The sequence below is a fragment of the Microcebus murinus genome, chromosome 1, assembly GCF_040939455.1.
Source record: "Microcebus murinus isolate Inina chromosome 1, M.murinus_Inina_mat1.0, whole genome shotgun sequence".
NCBI lineage: Eukaryota > Metazoa > Chordata > Mammalia > Primates > Cheirogaleidae > Microcebus > Microcebus murinus.
This window is the reverse complement of record NC_134104.1, coordinates 158,334,124-158,349,358: the sequence shown is the minus strand read 5'-3', so window position 1 is coordinate 158,349,358 and position 15,235 is coordinate 158,334,124. Positions and strand designations below refer to the sequence as shown.

The 15,235-nt window shown below is 46.1% G+C and overlaps 1 protein-coding gene across 1 annotated transcript in view; it reads left to right on the top strand.

Moving 5' to 3' along the window:
• The window catches only part of DCP1A (decapping mRNA 1A), a 57,475-nt gene extending 47,009 nt beyond the window's left edge, over positions 1–10,466 (top strand). The window contains exons 7-10 of the mRNA XM_020280378.2: positions 531–1,286; positions 3,637–3,702; positions 5,907–6,125; positions 6,458–10,466. Coding sequence (XP_020135967.2) covers positions 531–1,286; positions 3,637–3,702; positions 5,907–6,125; positions 6,458–6,538 — 1,122 coding nt within the window. The 3' untranslated portion in view covers positions 6,539–10,466. The remainder of the gene's footprint in view (positions 1–530; positions 1,287–3,636; positions 3,703–5,906; positions 6,126–6,457) is intronic.
• Positions 10,467–15,235: the final 4,769 nt, after the last annotated feature.

Sequence of the window (15,235 nt, the reverse complement as noted above, 5' to 3'; positions counted from 1 at the left end):
AGGCTGAGGCAGTAGGATTGCTTGAGCCCAAGAGTTTGAGGTTGCTGTGAGCTAAGCTGATGCCACAGCACTCACTCTAGCCTGGGCAACAAAGCTAGACTCTGTCTCAAAAAAAAAAAAAAAATAGTGAAAATAAAGGTAGGAGTCGTGGATTAGCATTTGGTCACTCTGTGTTATCTAATATCAATCCCCTATGTGTTACTGACATGGAGCAATTGGGCACAATAATAAGGTTATTTCCCCTTCACCTTGTATTCATTTCGCAAGAAAAAAAGATGAATTCTAACACTATTGTCCAGATTCCCTAAAAATTTGAATTTTATTACTAGTGCAGATTTCCGTCCACAAACTTGGGAAAACTAGATGTACCTTGGCCTTAATCCTAGCACATCTTCAGTTTTTTCTATTTTTTATTTTCAGACTTCATCCATCCTTGCTTCTGCAAACTCCTTTGGTCTATGGAAAAAAATGTTTAGTTGCACTGATATGGAAGAGATTTCTTTCACTGAGGGGTTTAATTTGTTTTTCAGTCTGCTCCATCTGGACACAAACATCTGACTGTGGAAGAGTTATTTGGAACCTCTTTGCCAAAGGAACAGCCAGTTGCAGGTCTGGATTCAGAAGAAGTGGAGAGGCTGCCAGGAGATGCCTCCCAGAAAGAGCCCAGCTCGTTCCTACCATTTCCCTTTGAGCAGACAGGTGGAGCCCCTCAATCAGAAAACCTGGGTGTCCTTTCTGCTGCCCACCACTCAGTCCAAGCTGAAGTCACCACCCCGGTGCTAATCACTCCAGCCGCCATCACACAAACTAGTGAAAAGCATGCCCCAAGCTACACAATCCCTTTGAGCCCTGTGCTCAGTCCCACTCTGCCAGGTGAAGCTCCTGCTGCACAGGTTCCCCCCAGCTTACCTCGAAACACCACCATGATGCAAGCCGTGAAGACCACACCTAGACAGAGGTCTCCACTCCTGAACCAGCCAGTCCCTGATCTAAGCCACCCCAGTCTGATTGCCAGCCAGAGCCCCTTCAGGGCCCCATTGAGCATGACAAGCACAGCTGGCACATCCCTCCCAAGTGTTGATCTTCTCCAGAAACTCAGGTTGACCCCACAGCATGACCAAATACAGACACAGCCACTTGGGAAAGGTGCAGTGGTACCCAGCTTTTCTTCAGCATCTGGCCAGTTGGCCACACCTGAGAGCTTCATAGAGCCTCCCTGTAAGACAGCAGCAGCAAGAGCAGCGGCCTCAGCCTCCCTGAGCAACATGGTGCTTGCTCCCTTTCAGGTAGTGGTGGGAGGGTGGGAGTGGGCGGGGTGGGTAACTTCATTGGATGGGATGAAACTACAAAGACCAAAGACCTTGGTCTTAACTGACATGAGACAGATAATTTTAAAAGAGTTATCTCTTTAAAGTTTATCAGGGCTAGGAGCCAAGGGAGGCAAGAATCCTCCTTATAGCAAACAACTAAATAATTGGTTAATGGTGTAGCTTAATTCCACTTCCCAAAATTATTTCACCTGATAAAATCTAAGAAATTTTATTTTCTTATCTGGATATGTAGTCATTTTAGGGTTTTTTTGTTTATTTTGTTTTTGCCCGACAATTCCAGGAGTCCTCATTTGACTCAGGACCATAGATCCAAACTATCCCAAGCTTAGTTCCTTTCCCAGCTCCCTCAGTACTCTCTTTGAGTGCCTGCCCTGTGTGCCAGGCACCCTAGGGAGCTATTAGAACATCCCAGATTTGGAGGTGTGAAGTCAAAGAAAGCTTCCTAATGAAACTGACGTTTCAGCTGAGATCCAGCAACTCAGTGGAAGTTAACCAGACCTTTCCTAGAGGTGGAAAAAGTGTTTGAGGCAAGGAGAATAGCATGTACAGTGGCCTGGATATGAACGGGCATTTAGTGAACTTAAAGAAATGTAGTGTGGCTGGATTAAGAAATTGTGTGATGAACGTTGGAGGAGCCAGTATTGGAAGATGAAGAAGACTGTAAATTGTGTTAAGGAGTTTGAGTTTTGTTCTCAGAGCCCTGGAAGTCTTAGAAGGGCTTTGAGCAAAGAGTGATGTGCTGGGAAGGAGAAGACAGGAGTAGGATCAGTCACCCGAGTTTGAACTGGTAGGGTCCTTGAATTTGGGAATGTGGACAGGGAGATGTCTCATCCGTGGGACTTAGTGGTAGACTGGATGTAGAGGGTAAAGAAGAGTTTGTCCCTCACAATTCGTAAGGTTGTTGAGTTTACAAAAGAGAAAATCAATTCAGGGTTCTAGTGACTAGTGTAAAATCACAGAACTGAAAGGGGGTAGACCTGCTGCTCTAAAACAGTATTGGTTGCCATTCAGGATTTTAGTCTCATGCCCTTTAACAACACAATAATGATAATCCTCAATCTTAATATTTTACCAAATAATATTGTATAGAAGAGCCCATCATAATTATTATGCATTATTTCTTAGTTAATGGGTTATTTTATTCCATTCCTTTGAAATCTTATACCAAAAGAAAGAAAACTTAATATCTTGGTCACATCATTATGTTGTCATTCTTGGGTCATTTCTACTGAGGTTCTCTGCAGTATAAAAGGAGAGAGAATATTCTGTTCAACAGAGAGGTATCATACCCCTGAAATGGGCCTGCTGCCACTGTCTCAGTTGCTCTGGAAATGTAACCAGCAGTCTGGAACATGGCCCTCTCCAGATTCTGGCCTCTAGGACAGCATCCATTCTCACCTGCCTCCTTGCAGGGGATGTTTACATACATGAAATTTTTTTTACTTGGCTGTGGCCAATTTTAGGACCTGGGACTTTCTTAAGTCCTAATGTATTTGCTCTATAGCAAGAAATTCTTTCTCGACAGTGAATAAATAAGGACAGCCTTGAGCATGTAGAAGGGTGCCTCTGTGTGAAGGCTGTTTAGTACCAAGTTTGGATCCCTCCAAGTACTTCTTGGATCCCTCATCTCTACAGACCCAGCAGCAAAAATATGCCTGGGATATCCCTGGCTCTATAAGAGATACAGGTTTCAGCTTTTTCCTTTAAAGCACATTAAAAGGCACCCGTTTGCCCAGGGGAGCTAAAGAGAGGAGTCCAGGAGTCTTCATTATGTAGTTGGTCACTGGTTGCATTGTCACAATTTCCTGTCAGCCTCTTCCCTCGGGAATCTAGGAACTAATTCATGTCAGAACCATTCCCTATCGCTAACCTAGATTTTTCACCAGTAACTAGGAAATCTTCTTAGTAGAAACTTGCTACATCTGTTCATCTTTTCTTTTTTTTTTTTTTTTTTTTTTTTTTTGAGACAGAGTCTCACTTTGTTGCCCAGGCTAGAGTGAGTGCCGTGGCGTCAGCCTAGCTCACAGCAACCTCAAACTCCTGGGCTCGAGTGATCCTTCTGCCTCAGCCTCCCGGGTAGCTGGGACTACAGGCATGTGCCACCATGCCCGGCTAATTTTTTATATATATATCAGTTGGCCAATTAATTTCTTTCTATTTATAGTAGAGACGGGGTCTCGCTCTTGCTCAGGCTGGTTTTGAACTCCTGACCTTGAGCAATCCGCCCGCCTCGGCCTCCCAAGAGCTAGGATTACAGGCGTGAGCCACAGCGCCCGGCCTCATCTTTTCTTTTTAAACATTTCAGTCTATGCAGCAAAACCAGGATCCTGAAGTATTTGTCCAGCCTAAGGTGTTATCCACTGCCATCCCGGTAAGAACCTCCTTTTTTGAAGAACACATTATGTATTTTTAAGTTCTTCTGTTGGAAGTAAAGTGTTGTCACCTTAGTGAAAAATTTTAGCTTTCAAGCTGAGGCCCATCTTAGATGCCCCTCTCAGGCTGGGCTCTCCTGCCCTGTCAGACAGGGTTCATTGCCCTCGCTCTGGAAGTCTTCCCTGGCTGTTTTCCCTGGCTGTGTGTATAGAGGGCAGAGTCACAGGCTGGGCCCTCATTCGGTGTTTGTGAGTAGGTGACTGCCGAGAGTGTATCAGCCTGATTTCTCCCATCGAAGTACTGATGAGACCCAATCCCGCTAACTTTCCAAGATCAGACGATATCGGGCACTTTCAGGGTGGTTTGGCCATAGACAAGCCTAATTTCTATAAGCCCGGGAAGATGTATGGTGTCCCAGGGAGTAGAGCCACTACTCTGCTACAATCCTCTCATTTTCCACTCCTCTGATACCAAAACCTCCCAGGCCTGCATAGTCTGTCCCTTGTTTGTCCTCCCTTGCCTCATTTTTTTTACATGTCCCTGCTCTCCATCACCCACCAACCTTGAAATACACACTCTTTTTTCAGTTCCTTAAATGTCACATTCCTGTGTGCCTTTGAGCCTTTATTTAAATGCTTGAGTCTTAGAATTTAAATTAAAGCCAGCTTCTTTTTTGAAACAGAGTCTCGCTCTGTCACCCGGCTAGAATACAATAGTACCGTCATAGTTCACAGCAACCTCAAACTCTTGGGCTCAAGTGGTCCTCCTGCCTCAACCTCCCAAATAGCTGGGACTACAGGCATGCGCCACCATACCCAGCTAATTTTTCTATTTTTTATAGAGACAAAGTCTCTCTTGCTTAGATTGGTCTTGATCTCAAGTAATCCTCCCACCTTGTCCTCCCAGAGTGCTAGGATTACGGGCGTGAGCCACCATCTCAGCCTAAAGCCCCCTTCTGACTGGTCTTGTTAAACAGTCTTTTCTGTAGTTTGTCCTGCTCATGGTGATCAGCAGGACCTCTCAGCCTGGTTTGGCACCAAAAAAAAATGAGCTAAATGGCCCACATAGCAGAACTATACCCATATTCATAGTGTTAGCTATAATTAGCCTAGAAGCCCATCTGAATGGGAGAAGGAGGTCTATATTAGCTAGCTTGCTTGCTTGCTTGCTTTCTCTCTCTTTCCTTCTTTTCTTTTCTTGCTTGCTTTCTCTTTCTTTCTTTCTTTTCTTTTCTCTTTTCTTTTCTTTCTTTTCGTTTCTTTCTTTCTTTCTTTCTCGACAGAGTCTCACTCTGTTGCTCACTCTGTTGCCCAGGCTAGTGTGCTGTGGCATCAGCCTAGCTCACAGCAACCTCAAACTCCTGGGCTCAAGCAATCCTCCTGCCTCAGCCTCCTGAGTAGCTGGGACTACAGGCATGCGCCACCATGCCGCTAATTTTTTCTATATGTTTTTAGTTGGCCAATTAATTTCTTTCTATTTTTAGTAGGGATGGGGTCTCGCTCTTGCTCAGGCTGGTTTCAAACTCCTGACCTTGAGTAATCCTTCCACCTTGGCCTCCTAGAGTGCTAGAATTACAGGCGTGAGTCATCGCTCCTGGCCTAGCTTTATTTTTAAGAAATTTTTTCCGGGCCGTGTGCAGTGGATATATATATATGCCCAGTATCCCTTGGGTAACCACCAACTCAATCAATATGTAACATTTCCATCATCACAGAAAGTTCCCTTGTGTACTCTTCATTTCCCCTCCTCCCCCAACCCCCGCAAAAAATTAAAATTACCTTTTTAATTTATCATAAGATTGTTCTTTTTTTTTCCTTTTTCTAATTAATTTATTTTTTTAAGGCTAGACAGGTGAAGCAGTGGGAGTGGAGAAGGAACAAAGGAACATAGGATTGTTCTTACTGAGTATTCTATGCTAGTATTCATCATATCATATTCACCTTCTGTGGTGGTTAGACTTTGCTTTCCATAGTAATTCTAGGGCATTCTTAAATGGGCTCTTCATCCTTTAGCAAACAAGCCTCATAATCAGGTATAAAATGTTCAAATGCTTCTACTGAGTGTTTGCTTGAACCCAAAATGGTTAGCACTTGACTCTGTGCTGCACTTCACACCGTTTATGCCTCTTATCAGAGGGTGCCTGTGCTGGGCCTGCTGCTGGCTTCTGCACCTGGGTGCAGGATGACCGTTGTCCCCCGTCAGGTTGCAGGCCCCTCACTGGTTACTACAGCGACCACCACGGTGTCTTCAGTCCTGCTGTCTCCAAGTGTTTTTCAGCAAACATTCACGAGGTCCTCAGACCTTGAGAGGAAAGCAAGCTCCCCTTCTCCTCTAACTATTGGAACACCAGAAAAGCAGAGACAGCCTTCCATTGTTCTCAGCAAGTCTCAGCTCCAGGACACATTAATACATCTAATAAAGGTATGTAGGGTATCAATTTAGTCTTTGATTTTTCAGTCTTTAATAAAAGAAAACAAATTGTGTAAGTTCTTCCTATTAAATAGTTCATAAAGTAAATCCAAAGACTACCTGGGAATAATGTTTCTCTCTTCTTGAGCATGTACTCCTTCCTGATAGAGAACCATCTGAGTGAATTCCAGTGTATTAATTACTGTCTCTAGGTGGTGGGATTATTTGGGTAATTGGTCATTAGCCATACAAATTACTTATAACTTTTATAAGCTATTATCAAGGAATTATGTTCCAATGTAAATGCAACATTTTGTGTTCTTAACTGTTATCATCTCTTCTAGAATGATTCCAGCTTCCTCAGTACACTTCATGAAGTCTACTTGCAGGTTCTAACCAAGAATAAAGACAACCACAATCTATGACTGGAGCAGAATAAATCTGAAGGCAGAGAGTGTCAACCTCAAAAACAAATAGGCCTCATCATGGAAATTTCTAAACAGAACGTTGAGTTTTGAGAATCCTGAAATCGAGCCTATGAGAAAGAGACTCATTCCATAAGAATGCTTTCCAAGTAACATTCTCAGTGATAATGGAGGTTTCACTGTGAAGCATCACCAGCAGACCCTTGTTTTGACAAAAAAAGAAAAGATCATTGTGTTGAGTTATGTGAGTGTTTTCATCAGCTATAAGCAAGCATGTGAAATAAGGAGTCTTTTCAGCTTGCTTTCACTTTCAAGGACTTAGGGAGGAATAGTCACCAGCTTTACTGCAGCCACAGCTCAGCCCAGCCCATGCCCCGTCCCCTGGCCCTTCCCCCTAGAAACTTGGACATTGGGCTGATAGTTAAGTTCTGAACAGAGAAGTCAACTCTGCAAAGTAGCTTTTGAAGATCAGAGTTTTAAGGATCAGAGTTTAAGTTGGTAAATTAGGAATTTGTTCAACTGAAGTATATTTCTTATGAATGCCCCATTTGGGCCTTGAAAGTTCTGAAATTTCTTAATAGCATTTTGTTTTTAAGTGTCCCCAGTCCTGCCTTACAGGGGCTCCCAGTGCAGCACTAACATTTGAATAGGGTGTTGGCAGGCTCTAGTGTGGGAGCAGGCATGGCACCTTTGAAGCAAAGGTTGGGGCTGGTAACACCCAGATCTTATGAAATCTTCATTATAAGTTAAACTCTCCAGTGATTTTGAAAATGTTTGTGTGTGAAGCACAGCTTTATTTTCCTTTTCTGTCTAAACACAGTTAGAAGTCATTGTTGATTGTTTTCCTTAACACTTAGACAAAAGGACCAGTGAACCATCTGTCTAGACCATCCTGGTTCCATTCCTTGAGTGTACCGAGAATAGTTTTAAAGCCATGCAGAAAAGAGAGCTGTTATTCACACTGCCCTTATTTTGTTGTAGAATATGGAGTTGAAAAGAAAGTATGAGATTCAGAACTTTACCAATGTATTCCTAGGCTGTGAGTATTTTCCCAGCCCAAAGTGTGAAAATATGTAAAGATGCTTTGTTATGCTGCTATTGATCTGCCATGATTTGTATTTATTCTTTTATGGCATGTAATGGTGTTTAGTAATATTTTAATGTAGATTTGATTTATTTCAGCAATAGTAATTTTAAGATATTCTTTGAATGAAAGTGTCTTTCTTTCTATAATACAGGTCATTTTGTAGTATTTAACCAATTAAGATGCACTGCTTACTTTTCTGAGCACTATTTAATGATGGGGTAAAAACCCAACTGGCTCAACCAGCTAGCATAAGGATTAGCTGTGAATAATGCTGACAGATGTGAGGGTTCCTCGGGAACAATCATTTAAGCTTTAATGGTAACTCAATCATAAGTCTATAGATTTTTTTTCTAGGTGAAATTTTAGAAAATTATTTGTGAATTATATACTTGTTTTAGTTGGTCTTAGTTTTTTAGCATAAAGAATACTTTGATTGGCTTTTGTTAATCTAAACATGCTTCCTGGACAACATTTCTGCTTCTCAATTAAGTGTCTTCTATTGCTGTCTACGTAGTTATGTGTGAATTGTGCAGAATTCAGGGAAGCTTTTAAGTTTTCATGCTCAATTAGGAATAGTTTGTTTTCAAAGATAGTGTGTAAATTCAGCAACCAAAAATGAATTGCTTGTGCATAATATGGGAAATAGAAAGTTATAGTAAGAAACAGTGTCACTGACACTAGGAGATGGTGTCCAGGGAGCCACGTGACGGTTCTCTTAAATGGATGTGCCAGTAGATTTGACCACACCCCTAGTGTAGTCTCAGTGGGCTTTGGTAAATGATGAATCAAGGGATTTCTGTTATAATGGAAATTTGAACTTAAATGATGCTTTTGAGTATGTGTAATATTATGAGAGGTTTAAGAGAGAGTATCCTAAAGAAGGTCTGTAGGCCAATCTGTTAATGCTCACCCTTTAATGCTAGGAATGAATATGATAGTAAAGAGGATCTATGATAAGGCTTCCCTAGTGTGAGAGTAAACTTTTAAGTGCCCAAGTCGTGGAGACTTGAAAAGAGTAAACCTGTTTCAACTCCCAAACTTATATATTCAAAGCATTTACTTAAAATTCAGAAGCCAGAAGTTCACAGTCATGATTGCCAGTAAGTTCGGGCCAAAATGAGTCCATAGAGAAGCCAGGCCAAGCCTGGATGGTTGCAATTGGTTGACCCTGGCCGAAAAGTCACAGTTCAGTTGCCTTATTCCTTGGTCAGGCTTACTATCCAGAACCTCATGCTAGTTTAGTTGCATGTTTACATTGCTGCAGCGTCTTTACTGGAACCATAGTTGAATCACAGTGGACACCAAGATGGAGACGCTTCTTGCTAGATTTTGCAGAACCCCAGGAGGCCTGCATTGAAACCACCCTGTCCATCTGTGTGCCTGCCCCTGCCCCTGCCCCCAGGGTCCAAGTGCAGGCTCAGAGCTTGGAAGAGAGGAGTGCCTGGGGCGTCAGCGGTGGGTGGTGCTGCTCTTGTTGTAGTTAATGTGATGTCTTCAAATGGACTCTCACACCTCCCAGACAGCCTGTTCCTCAAAGGCAGAAGCTCCTCTTCCTCAAGTGACTGTCAGTGTAGGGAGAAGCTTTTTTTTTTTTTTTTTAGCAAAATGCTGTTTATTTTGAGCATCTGAGTGGAGGCCTACAAAGGCCTCCACCTTGAGAAGCATTTCATGCCGTCTGTGTGCGGAATGTCCACAGCCTGCCTTTGAAGGCTTAGGTTTAGCCATCAGAGACTGGTGTTTTGTTAAAACCCAAGTCAACCTGGTCCTTCTCTACAGGAGGATGCACAGGCTTAGTTTAGAATGTGTCTGGCTGGATTTTGCATGTCAAACATTTGTTCTTTTTCTGGCCTGTGTTAACCCTATCAAATCCATTACTAGGTAAATATTTTTAAACCATGCAGCTTTATTACTCTCCTCCCCCAAAGAATGTAGTTTGAAATTTTCTCATTTTGGTAGTAGAGGCCTAACTGCCATTGTATTACTAATAATGCAACATGAAATTGAAGGTGCCTAACTGCTTAAAAAACAAAATCAGCCATCATACTGTAACTGAGAAGAATGAGAGGTGGCACAGTCACGAGTGGGCTCAGCCCACGCGAGTGAAGAGAAAGGAGGAATCACAGGGCCGAGTCCTGCGTCCTTGCTGCACAGTGGCTGCAGAGCACGTGCTTCTTTCCTGCCTACCTTCAGTTTTCTTCAGCTGTGTTCAGCGTACCTTCTGGAACCAGTAGAACCCTGTGTTTTCAAGTGTCTGTAACGTTAAGATCTAAGCAATGTCAAGCAACTTCTACTAGGCTTTTGTAACGCTGTGCTTGAGAACATTTCCCTGAGTGGGCCGGGCGTCAGAAGAGCCTGTTTTTCAGCAGATTCAGCAGGAGAGATGTGTGCAATGTTCCACTCAGTTTTGTAGTTGACATCTTCATTTAAAATGCTAAGATGCAATATCATTCACTTTGGAAAGGGGAAAATGCAAAATTGTGTTTCCCTTTTATCTGTGTGATTCCTTAAGAAACATGTTTTTTAAATATGTGTTCCAAATGGTTTTTTATTCTGTATTACTGCTTTGACCATGTGGCTCTCATGACTTTCATTGTACCAGATTCTTGGCTCCCTGAAATGTGGGGGTGAGAAACTCTGGACTTACAGCAAAATTTTTGTTCCGTAACCGCAATACTGCATAATTAACATTTTTAATGGTATGGATTTTATACCATCTGTGTATGTTTGCAAATATTAAGTTATTACATGTTTTAAAATGAGCATTTTTCATCCTAAATTTTATATGTTTGCAAATATATTTTTTTAATAAAATTTCAAAACTAAGTTTTAGCACCTATTAAATTTTAATTGTGTTTTTATTTAATTTATAGAAATAGGAACTTTTAAGTGAACTGCTGCACTTTGCCAGGGCCCCATACTGGAGATAGGGTATGGTGAGGGAACAAAACCAACAAATAAAACCTTTATCCACCTGTTTCCAGCCTGTATAGTCAGGAAACAGAACCAATAGAAATATAGATAGAGCCGTGCGCCATATAAGGATGTTTGGTCAACAACAGACCACATATATGACAGTGGTCCTATAAGATTATAATGCAGTGTTTTCACTATACCTTTTCTATGTATGGATACACAAATAGTTTGACCATTGTGTTACAGTTGCCTACAGTATTCATTACAGTAACGTGCTGTCCAGGTTTGTAGCCTAGGGGCCATAGGCCAGGTGTGTAGTAGGCTGTGCCATCTAGGTCTGTGTAGGCACCCTGTAGGATGTTTGCACAATGAAACTGCCCAAGGATGCATTTCTAAGAACCCTGTTGTTAAGCAACGCAGGACTGTGTAGATACAGATACCGCAGTACCCCCCTTATCCTTAGTTTCACTTTCCACGGTTTCAGTTACCTGCAGTCAACCAAGGTCCAAAAATATTAGATGGAAAATCCCAGAAATAAACAATTCATAAGTTTTAAGTTGCTCCGGGAGGCCGAGGCGGGAGGATTGCTCGAGGTCAGGAGTTCAAAACCAGCCTGGACAAGAGCAAGACCCCGTCTCTACTAAAAATAGAAAGAAATTATTGGCGAACTAGAAATACATATACAAAAAATTAGCCGGGCATGGTGGCGCATGCCTGTAGTCCCAGCTACTCGGGAGGCTGAGGCAGGAGGATCGCCTGAGCCCAGGAGTTTGAGGTTGCTGTGAGCTAGGCTGATGCCTCGGCACTCTAGCCCAGGCAACAGAGCTAGACCCTTTCAAAAAAAAGTAAAAATAAAAAATAAATAAACATGTAAATGCTTGGGCATAGCTACACCTTTCTCCACTTCACAGAAAAGCTCGCTGTTCTCCCAGGTGGGGTCTGCGCAGGGCCAGACACACCTGGGGGGCTGCACCCCCACCCGCTGTCGACCCCAGCCCAGATCACCCGGCTCGCCCAGGGTGGCAGAGTGATAATCAGTGCTCCCAGTGGACTTTGCAGTGTGTGAACGATGGCGTGGGGCAGCTCCTTCATCACCCGGCACCTCCCGGCTGTGTCTCAGGAAAAAGCAGGCGGCCGGCCAGTGGGAGAGGCACACAGAGCGGCTGTGTGTCGCCCTCGTCTGACCCCGGCCGGAGCAGCAGCCACTCCGCGCCAGTCACGTGCCTGACACCACGCCGGGGACGGCGCTCTGGGGAGTGGCCCGCGGCAGAGGCCAGGTCACTGCAGTTGAACAGAGTGAATCCCTCCCTCCTGACCACCCAGGGGGCTGTTGTGTCCTCTCCCCATTTTATTCCTCTGGAAACTGCGAAACCCGCAACTGAGTAATGTGCCTGAGGCCATCGGCCCGGTTCACCCAGCTAGAGAGCAGCAGAGGTGACCATTTGACCCGACTTGCTCGCACCACCTCCCTCTGGCTCTGTGGAGCATGGAGAGAGCTTCTTGGCCCCGGGAGGATTCTAGAGCGTATTATGCAATGCTGGTGGCCTTGCTCTCCCTGCCCTGGCGATCGATGGGTCCGAGGACGGCTTCACTGCTGTGACTACTCCCAGTTGCCCCTCACAGGTGGCTCTGCAGGGTGGACCCTCCCTCCACAGCCTCTCCTGCTTCCAGTTCAGCGTTTTTACATCGAAATGTGTCTGTCACCGCAGTGCCCCTCACCGGTGCCAGCTTGGCCAGGCAGTTTTGTCGCACAGAATTCTGTTATTTCAAAACTGGCTGTCCAGGCGGGCGCGGTGGCTCAAGCCTGTAATCCTAGCTCCCTGGGAGGCCGGCAGGCGGATCGCTCAAGCTCAGGAGTTCAATACCAGCCTGAGCAAGAGCGAGACCCTGTCTCTACTAAATATAGAAAGAAATTAATTGGCCAACTAAAAATATATAGAAAAAATTAGCCGGGCACGGTGGTGCATCCCTGTAGTCCCAGCTACTCGGGAGGCTGAGGCAGGAGGATTGCTTGAGCCCAGGAGTTGAGGTTGCTGTGAGCTAGGCTGACGCCACGGCACTCTAGCCCAGGCAAAAGAGTGAGACTCTGTCTCAAAAATAAAAAACAAACAAACAAACAAAAAACTGGTTGTCCGTGATCACGCCCTCCTGGGAGCCTTCCCTGCCTGCAACCCCAGCGGGCAGCTCCTGCAGGGACCCTGGGACAGTGCTGCGCAAGCACCAGTCCTGCGGACCTGTGGCCGCAGAGCCGGGACCGGCCAGGACCGCCTGGCTGCTCCAAGCACTGCGCCCAGCACGCGGCGGTAAATGGGCTGGCGTGTGGATCAAAGGCTCAGTGACAGCCAAACCCCTCCCCTGTGGCGACTGGGTTCGGGCTGCAGCGGCACTTCCCTGTTTTGCGCCGCACAGAGGAAGTGCTTTGTGATGGCTTGTCTCAGTCGCCAGAACCCACGGGCTGGGCGCCGCGCTAACTGTGGAGGCGAGGATGAGGAGAAAACAAGTAAAAGTCCGTGTTTGGGGGCCAGCGAGCGCTGCTTGGGCTCAGCTCTCACTGACGCTCCCCCGACCGCAGGAGGGCGGTGCATGCTTCTCGGGAGGAGCTGGACCCCGGTCAGCGCCCGCGTGCCTTCCCGCCTCTCTAGTCCTGCCCCGCTCTCAGCTGCTCAGCAACCAGCCCAGGAGAAAGTCCACTGATGTCCCCACAGAACAAAAGAAAAACTTGAATCTTTAAAATCCACGGGAACAAAATAGCCCCCTCCACCACCTCTGCCTTGCTCAGGGAAACCCTGAACAGCCACCAGAACAGGGGACGAGGGTGGCAAGCTCCCTACTACATCCTGCCAGGTGCAGCCCCTAAAAGAGCGGCCCCCCTCTTGGGCCGCACCGCCCTCGCCAGCCCTCGGGGCACAGCGCCCTGGCAGGGCTGCAGCGCTGCAGGGTTTGCTGGGAGGTGGCTCCCTGCTGCTCACCCAGGAGGCACCCGGCCCACAGCAGTGCCAGGCGGAACCTGACTGCACTCTACGCAAAGTGCAAGCCACAATGACTAGGCATCTTTTCTCTGCGCACGAGGAAAGCAGGCTGGCGGGGCTTGGCTGGCCTCCACACCGGTGCGCCTCTCAGGAGCGCCCGGCCTCTCCAGCCCCAGGCCTTCCGTGTGACTCACAGGGCCAGTGATCCAGTCTGGTCGTGGGATTGCCGAGGACAAGCAGGGGCCTATCTGCAGCGACAACCGGAAAAAAGCCCTCTCCCCGGGGGCTCGGCACGGGGCGGGTGAGAGCTCCGGAGAGCCTGGCAGCAAGGAGCCGGCCTCGGAGCGGGAAGGCTCAGGACGCACAGCGATGTGAGCAAGCAAGACCTGCAGACGGTTCACAACTGTGTTTAAAATATTTCTGTACAGGCCGGGCGCGGTGGCTCACGCCTGTAATCCTAGCACTCTGGGAGGCCGAGGCAGGAGGATTCGTCGAGGTCAGGAATTTGAAACCAGCCTGAGCAAGAGCGAGACCCGGTCTCTACTGTAAATAGAAAGGAATTAGCCAAACAACTAAGAACAGAAAAAATTAGCCGGGCATGTGGCGCAGGCCTGTAGCCCCAGCTACTCGGGAGGCTGAGGCAGGAGGATCGCCTGAGCCCAGGAGTTTGGGGTTGCCGTGAGCTAGGCTGATGCCATGGCACTCCAGCCTGGGCAACAGAGTGAGACTCTATCTGAAAAAAAAAATATTTCTGTACATGGGTAGAAAGAAAAAAATAAGACTTGAAGGAAATAACCAAAACGTTGTCAATGGCGATCTCCGGATGGCATGGAAGACTACAGGTTTTCCTCCTTGTGTGCGTATCAGTCAGGTTCGACCAGAGAAACATAACCAGCAGGAGGTGTGTATGAAGAGATTTGAAAAGCTGGGCCCGGGGGCTACTCCAGAGGCTGCGGTGGGAGGATCCCTGGAGCCCAGGAGTTCAGGGCTATGGCCATACCTGTGAATAGCTCCTGCGCTCCAACCTGGGCAACATAGCAAGAGTTTGAAGATAAAATAAACTAATGGCTGGGTTTCCTGTAATCCCAGCACTTTGGGAGGCTGAGGTGGGAGGATCACCTAAGGCCGGGGGTTCAAGACACACCTGGGCAACATAGTGAGACCCTGTCTCTACACAAGATAGAAAAATTAGCCCAGTGTGGTGGTGCACACCTATAGTGCCCGCTACTCAGCAGGCTGAGTCCAGGAGTTTGAGGCTGCAGTGAGCTATGATCATACCATGGTTTTCCACCCTGGGCAACAGAGCAAGACCCTGCCTCAAAATTAATTAATTAACTAATTAAATTAAAATAAAAACCATCACGCCTGTAATCCTAGCACTCTGGGAGTGAGTCCGAGGGGGGCGGATTGCTCGAGGTCGGGAGTTCGAAACCAGCCTGAGCAAGAGCGAGACCCCATCTCTACTATAAATAGAAGGAAATTAATTGGCCAACTAATATATATATAGAAAAAAATTAGCTGGGCATGGTGGCGCACGCCTGTAGTCCCAGCTACTTGGGAGGCTGAGGCAGGAGGATAGCTAGGCTGACGCCATGGCACTCACTGTAGCCTGGGCAACAAAGCGATACTCTGCCTCAAAAATAAAATAAAATAGTAAAATAAAAAAAAATAAAAACCAGGTCCTTGCCTGCGAGAGTGGCCACTGTGTTGGCGCTCTGGGGCTTGGAC